This window comes from Peromyscus leucopus, chromosome 13 (assembly GCF_004664715.2).
Source record: "Peromyscus leucopus breed LL Stock chromosome 13, UCI_PerLeu_2.1, whole genome shotgun sequence".
NCBI classification, from domain to species: Eukaryota; Metazoa; Chordata; class Mammalia; order Rodentia; family Cricetidae; genus Peromyscus; species Peromyscus leucopus.
In genome coordinates this window covers 26,805,638-26,813,669 of record NC_051074.1, presented here as the reverse complement: position 1 = coordinate 26,813,669, position 8,032 = coordinate 26,805,638, and the positions used below count along the sequence as shown (strand labels likewise).

The following is an 8,032-nucleotide window of genomic DNA, read 5'->3' as shown; positions in this document are numbered from 1 at the left end:
CAGGCAAAGAAATCAAAGTGGTTAAAATATGTACGCGTGAGGGGCTTATAGGGTCACTCCTAATCTGTGCCTGTTGGATAACTCGGTGGTAGGAGCCCCTGAATCCAAACTCCAAGCATAGGAGACCGTCAGAATAAAAGACTTCAGTGCTTTAGGTCTGAAATCCTCTAGACAGGATCTACCAGAACCTGTGCAGCCGTGGGTAGGGAGCTTAGTGTGTCATTACAGTAAGAGTGAGAAGGATGATGTGCCCCTTGGTGGCCAAGCTACCCCCTTCCAAAGACAGCCACTTAGATTCTGGAAGACTCGGGGCTTCAGTAAAAACACGCAAGCCTGAAAGCAGTGCATTGATTATTTTATTAATTCCTTCTTTTTACATTATGGGAAACATTCATGTATTTACAGGTTGGTTTTTGTTTTTTGTTTTGTTGGGTTTTTTTTTTGTCCACACACAATCTAGGTAAATAAGCCTATGAAATTCCAATTCAGAAAGCCATAAAAACTTCCCCACCCCTCCATCTGAAGGCTTTCTCAAATGAATCTTTTTTTTTTCCCCAAACCAAAATACTTTTTAAAAATTACATTAGGGAATTCAGATATGCTAATGATTTACATTCCAGTTATTTAAAATATGCATCTAGACATGTTCTTAAAAAAGAAATGGTAAATTCACAAGGATAAGGCTTAAATTAAAGCAGGTACTGCACAGTAAAACATTAAGGGAACATCTATAAATAACAGAAATATATTACAAATAAATTAGCTCTATTTACCATTTCAAATATTAAAAATCTTTAATCCATTTCTTCATCTCTCTTTACAAAAAGGTTATGTGAATTATATGGAAACATCTGCAAAAAATATAATAAATACTTAATTTCTTTGAACGTATTTTTTTTTGTTTGTTTTTGATGAGGGAGACAAATTTCTTTTGTAATCCCCCCCTCCCCCGCCCCAAGAAAATGCCCAACACCTTTATACCAAAGTTAAACAAAATAAGTCATTTTTCAGGGTACATACACTGTTCATTATGAACTAAAAAACATCTCTACAAATTACATCAAAAAGAATAACGCAACAGAGGTTATGCTCACGGATGTTAGTTCCGGGTTCCAGTGGATAATGAGCTGTATTGTGTGTGGGGGGTCATGTCCTAACATCAATAATTAGCTTTTTTTATAAAGTGTTTGTACAGTTTAAACTGTGTTTTTCAGGAAGGCAAAGGTTGTGATGCCCTGCAGGCGTTCAGCTAAAAGATTTAAAATTCTTACCAAAAATAGCTTATGAATATACAAATGCCATTCCCTTAGACAAGATAAATACTATGCCTTCTCTTATCCCTCTTTAAAATATAGCCTGGGCTAAATCAGTTTCCAAAGAAAACACTGTAGGAGAATCTGGAATCACGTTAGAAACTGAACTCTACCTCAGGGCACAGAGCTGTAGCAGTGTGAGTGGGGCTGGAATGGACGCTGCTGCTTCCTGTGAATTCCACGTCTTTCTTGGATGAATGTGACCATGGACTACCCAAGGTGACAGTTGGCCTTACTCCTGCTGCTCCATTGTAAAGAAAAAGCGTGTCTGAGCAAATACTTGAAGCTCAAAAATCTCTGCCCCAGTTTGAGAAAGCACTGACTTTGTCTGCCCTAGTTAAGTTGGTTTTTGTTTTTGTTTTTTTTTTTTAAATAAGTTAGTAGCCCTTTTCTTGTAAACCACAGCAGTAAACATTTGTGCCCTGTTGTTAAAGGTAGCTCAAAGCATCAACAGCTCTGAGAGGTAGCGAATTCTCCAGTGGTTTTCGAATACGTCTGAAAATATTGAAAGTTGCCAGAACCCATCGCTTCTCTTAATTTTGTAAAGAAAATTAAATTAGCACCTGGCTATGAGAGTGTATTTGTTTTTTGTTTTGTTTTGTTTTAAGCATCTCTGGTGCAAGCAGGTTTTTTTTAGACTTTTTTTTTTTTTTAAAGACTTTCATTTTTCAATGGCAAATTTCTAATTCTTTAGGTTGCAAGCTTGCCATAATAGATGCCTGACCCTTTCGGACTGCCGCATTCTGAATGTTTAAACTGCTACAAGTAAGGGCATTTGAAGACTTCAGCAGGCTGCCAGCGCACACAGCCCATCGGCCTCGGACTAAACTACAAGCCAAAGGAAGCCTGGAGTCCAACCAAACACTTGGGTTTCTATCAGCGTGTATGGATACCTACTTTCCTTGCTCCTCATAGCTCTTGGCCCCCCGAGTAATTGGATGACTTCTCTCACTAGCTGGAACTTCAGGATCATAATGACCGCTCTTTGGAAGGAGGCAGCATGTCAAGTGGGGTAGAAAACCTTTTATTTTATTCATTTGATATAGGACAAAAAATCCTGTGCTGGAGGACACGTGAACCCTGTGTTGGAGTGAGAGGAGACCCCTGAAATGTGACGTGCTGGGCTAAACTAGACAGATGTGTAGCATTCAAAGGGGTGGCAGAGAACCGGAACTCTTCTCTGGAAATGGCCTTGCGGTCTTTGAGAAGCAGAAGTGTTCTTACGTGTGTGTGTGTGTGTGTGCATGCGCGTGCGTGCATGTGTGTGTGTGTGTGTGTGTGTGTGTGTGTGAAATCTTAAGTGGGCCCACCCGAATGGACACTAAATTAACAGAGCCAACTCTTTCTCCCCACCCCCACCCCCCATTTAAAAACCACTGCCATGACATTATAATACACAGAGTACAAGAAAAGTTGATAAAACATTTCAGGTCTAAATTTTCTTAATAATAAGATAAATAAATAGATTCCTTATATAGGATCTTAAACCATCGGAGTTTCCTTTGCCTTAACTTTCCTCGTTTTATTGCCTTTCAGAATAGATTAATTTCCCTGAAAGAGCGAATTGACAATCTTCTGCTGATTGAAACATTTGAAGCTGTGATTGATGGAGTACCAGTGAGGCAGTTTGTACAGCTGCGAAGGTACAGACGCAGGGTACCTGCACACTTTGCCCTGCTCCCCTACACACCCAGGCCCCCCCACCCCAGGCCAGCTTCATCCCCCTCTCTTGGTCACCACTGATTCCGACGAGATGGTGTGATTTCTGAGATTAGAAATAAAGCGCTCTGTCTGCTTGTAAAAATAACCGTTTTGGGGGCAAATAAAGGGAATCGGAGCCCTCGTTTCTTTCACGTGGAAGACGGTTAAGTCTCAAAGGATCACCCTGTGTGATACTGGGTTTCTGAAATACCCTATGGTTTTATATTGCTGAGTTCTAGGGACACGCTAGCTTGAAAGAACTGAGGAGGGTGAGTGACCTACAGGGGTCTTTTCTACACAGGTGGGTTTGTTTGTCCCCGAAAAAGAAAGGGTTTGGATGTCTGCATGAGGCTTCAGGACAGGGGAGCGAAGCTCGGTGGAGAAGATGGGCAAAGTGGTCCAGGAAGCGGGGTGGGGCGGCTTGGGGACGGCTCCTGCGAGGTGGACAACTAGGGCCACGACGAGGGTGGCGGTCACTGAGCTCAGAGACGGAGGGGACGGGGAGGCGGCCGCGGGGAGGGCGGCGGGACGGTCCTCGGCGGCGGCGGCGGCGGCGGCGGCGGCGCTCAGAGCCGGGTCTGCGCCTCCGGGATGTAGATCTCGATGCTCTCCGCGCTCTCGGTGGCCGAGTTCTGGCGGACCGACGCGGCGCGCTTGGCGGCCATCAGGCGCTTGCGGGCCTCCTGGCGCTGTGAGCTCTCCAGCGAGCGCTCCCGGATCAGCGGCGCGGGGCCCTTCGCCGGCTTCTTTGGCACTGGAGGAGGGGCCCTTCGCTCCTGATCAAAGCAGAAGGTTCAGGACATTACACAGCTTCTCAGGACAAGCTTGGGAAAGACTGGGATAGGTCAGTAGTTCGAAAACATACACACACACACTTCTGCCTTTTTTTTTTTTTTTAAACCTACGGATGGTTAGTTCTGATCTGCACACTGTATATATGATTTCTCTTCATTGCTCTGGCTTGGGTATTCCAAAGATGCAAGGAAAACAAAAACAAAAACAAAAAAACCAAAATTGACAACATGTAATCTCTTACGCTGAAGGCCGAGGGAGGGTAAAGCTGGATCGCAGAACTAGGTCTTTCCGTAGCAGGGTATGGGCATTCAAAATGCACCCCTGCAAAAGGCTCTCTGAGCCTCACAGTGAGGGTGGCTCTTTCTGCATACTCCAGATTCTTCCTGGTGCTAGGAATGGGCCAGGAGCTCTCAACAGCTACAGAATGATAAATCTGAAGAACTCTAAGATGTATGTCTCTGAGGCACCAGGTAGGAGCTTGGGTTAGAGAGCAAAACCCTCCCTACCCTCTCCCTGCGCCTTCACCCTGCGTCTACCCAGCCTCCTCCTCTATCCATTCCTAAGTAGCCAGATATTATACGATTGCGTTTCTAGGCTTCGATGGTGCCACTGGACTTACACCCTTTTTGCACATCACACAGGAACACACAGCCATAGATCGTAGAGGGTCACTGAGTGGGTAGACTCTGGCATTCCCTACTCTGGGGAAGATTTTTTCCAGCACATCAATCAGTCCCTACGGGTTCCAGCATGCTTGTGAAGGCCCAGAAGACAATCCCAACTTTGATATCAAACGTTGAACACAGGACTGGGAAAGGCCGTCCCTCTTATCAGCAAACTCTGAAATGGTATCAGCTCTTTTCTAATCTACAGCCCCTCATGTCTTTACGATAACCGTACAGGGGGGGGGGGGGGAAGGCATCTAAAACCACAAAGGATGCTTTTAGGAGGAAGATGTTGAGCTTTCAGGCTGTGGAAGGGTCCACACAAACCCCACATTGCCATTTCAATAAAACACCCTGCATCCTTATGAAGTCACACATGAAGTTCATCGTGAAGGTACCGAGTACCCGGCTTAACACTGGCGCCCCTCCCCCCTTGCCAGGGAGAAAGGCAGAGTTCAGCAGTATTGCACTTGGACTTGGCCCACGGTTGTTTAAAGTGGAGCCTGTGTTTCCGAAAGGACAAAAAAGGGAGAAGACAGCGTGCAGTCTCCTGCCACCTCTGTCCCTTCATTATTTGTTTTCCTGTCAGGTTCATGAGGATGAAAAAACTCTGATCATAACCAAAGTGCATTAAAAAAAAACTTAAAAATTAAGCTAATAATTTATTATTAGGTCACATACCAATAAATCACATGCAACAATTTCTTTGCATCACTTCTTCGGGACATTTAAAATCTTCATTGTGGGGTAATGGTATATATTTTTAAAAGTAGGAATATTGGAAACTTTTTAGTCATTTTTCTTTCTTTGCACACTTTATTTTTTTTAACAATAATATTAAAGAATCAGTAGGTGAGAAATTAGATGGAGCAGTACTAAAATTCCAGCGTGTGTACACGTGTGTATACTTAAGACCAATTTGCCAGCAGATAGTTTCACACATAAAGAAAACTAGATGAAGCACAATGTTTGGCTTCTCAAAGTAGAGGCCACACACACACATCAATGGTACCTCAAGCTTGGTTCTAAACCCCCCAGTTGGATGGTCATAGAATTGGAGACAGTGGATAGTAGTAACAGCATTGGACTCCTTATAGATAGTCCTTTGGGACTGGGTATGTCCTGGGTGCCCACTGACCCCATACCCCTAAAAATGATGGGCAACAGTGGATTACTGTTAGCCTGTGATGGGTCAGGAGACCCAAAAGGGCAGGGCTCTCACTGCTGAGGGAATAGCCATCCCTCATTTTCAGAGGTGTATCTTTGACCTCAGATCATAGAAGAACAAAAGTTACTTAAAAAAAAAAACAAAAAAAAAAAACAAACTCATACAGGACAGATCAGCCTGGGAAGGCAGACATTAGATACTTGTAGAAGCCTGATTACTGTAGAATCACAGTAATCAAATATGCAATTATTATAGATTAATTAAAATAATTTAAGTCTTTATTTCTAAACTGTCTCAGGAAGATCCCAGGGAACAATGTCCCCCCAGGCAAATCAAATTTGAAAAATAATTAGAAAAAAAACCAATCCCAACGTTCATGATGACTGTAAGCCTCCTATTTAGAATGGAGAATATTTACGAGATGATTGTCAGCCAGTTACTTCTCAGGTTTTCCTGTGTTTTCTCAGAAACACAGCCTGAGGGTGTAAGGAAGCTGAACTCTTGCTCTATGGAACCAGGCTCTGAAGAGGTCATTTATTTTAGCTTAGAAAGCAAAACTGGAGGCACTTCCTTCCAGGGTCTAAAGTGGTTTAACTTAAAGTTTAATTAACAAGGGAAGAAAAGAAAAAAGAAAGAAAGAAAAAGAAGAGGGGGGAAAGGTAAAGAAAAGCCACATTCCCACTTTCCAATTCACAAAGACAGGTGTTTTTTTTTTCTTCAAAAATATGCCTAAAACATATTACAGATAATATCCCAAGTGATTAGAATGTAAACATTGTCATTACAATGAAATGAATATGATACCAGCTCCATTTCACATTGTAAACAGCAGGACTGGATGCAGAAGCCTATTTAGACTGTCCAGTGTTTGTGCAGGTTTTTAAATGAACCATACAAAATCTACATTGTTCTACCTTCTTGTCAAGAGGATCCATCTGTTTCCAGTTATTGGCCTTTAACTGATGAAGTTCATCAAATTTCATACTAATATTTTCTATGGACAACTGCAGCATGTCCCAAAACCCCGCCAAATCCTGGGAAGTGGGTCTTGGATGAGCATTGGGATTCTGTGCAAAAGAGAGAAAAAAATATTGATGCTTTAGAGGCAATATGACAGCAAGCAGGGCCCAAAAAGGCATTTTCAAACATTTCAAAGAACCCAAGGAGGCTGAGTTCCTTTTGGTTGTTAGATAAGAGATAAAAGTGAGGCTACAAATGGTAATTTTATACATGCCCCCATTCCAGTCTCTGATTTTCAAATGTCAAGGTTGCAAAATTCCTCTGTCCTTACAACAGAATGCTTGTTTCAGTTTGATAAGTGGAGAGAGTCTAAACATTTGAAAATAAATCCCAGTATGTGTTATCTCTTACTGGATGCATTTTAAAACAATGTGTTTAAATGAAAACACTATCTTTGAAAAAAAATTACATATAATTTCATGCCACACAGCTTATTCAGAGAACAGATGAGAATTCTAAAATGAGATTAGTTTTAGGACTCAAGTTGAGCAAAATACTAGAATGCAGAATTGATAAGCAATAAGGAATTTTCAAAGTACTTTGCTTGATGTGGCTTCTTTGATGCTAAAGACTGAGCCCAGAGTTTGTATATTGGAAGCAAATGATCAACCATGGATACACATACCTAGTCCCTGAAACAATTATGTGTTCAGTAATTGAGATGTTACTGATATATATAATAAAGAATCATTTCATCAGATGACCTATTGGAAATTACCTAGTTTTAAATATAGGAAATGTCAGAAAACATTATCTTTACATGTACATATGTATGTTGGTAATAATCCCCTTTTCAGAATAGCAAATATCTTTCAGTGTTTAAGAACTGACTTTTTGCCAACCAGTGGTAGTGTTTGCCTTTAAGCCCAGCACTCAGGAGGCAGAGAGAGGTGTATCTTTGAGTGACAAGGCCAGCCTGGTCTACAGAGTGAGTCCCAGGATGTCCAAAGCTACACAGTGAAACCCTGTCTCGAAAAACCAAACTACCAACAATAACAACAAAACAGCAACAAAAAATTTTTAAAGAATCATTTAAAATTTTTATTATTATCAGTAAGGCATAGTGGTGCATGCCTTTAATCCCAGCACTTGGGAGGCAGAGGCAGGTAGATCTCTCCGAATTCCAGGGCCAGCCTGGTCTACAGAGTGAGTTCCAGGATACCCAGAGTTACATAGTAAGACCCTGTCTAGAAGAAAACTTAAAACAAAACAAAACAAAAACAACAAACAAAAACTATTATTATCTTGTGTGTGTGTGTGAGTGTGTGAGTATGTGCATGTGTGCATGTGTGAGTGTGTGTGCACCCTATAACATGGGTGTGGAGGTCAGAGGACAACTTCATTGAGTTGGCTCTCTCCTTTCACCTTTG

At 42.0% G+C, this 8,032-nt stretch overlaps 1 protein-coding gene across 1 annotated transcript in view; it reads right to left on the bottom strand.

Moving 5' to 3' along the window:
- Positions 1-334: 334 nt before the first annotated feature.
- The window catches only part of Dlgap1 (DLG associated protein 1), an 833,520-nt gene continuing 825,822 nt past the window's right edge, over positions 335-8,032 (bottom strand). Inside the window, 2 exon segments of the mRNA XM_028874057.2 lie at positions 335-3,790; positions 6,557-6,709. Coding sequence (XP_028729890.1) covers positions 3,581-3,790; positions 6,557-6,709 — 363 coding nt within the window. The 3' untranslated portion in view covers positions 335-3,580.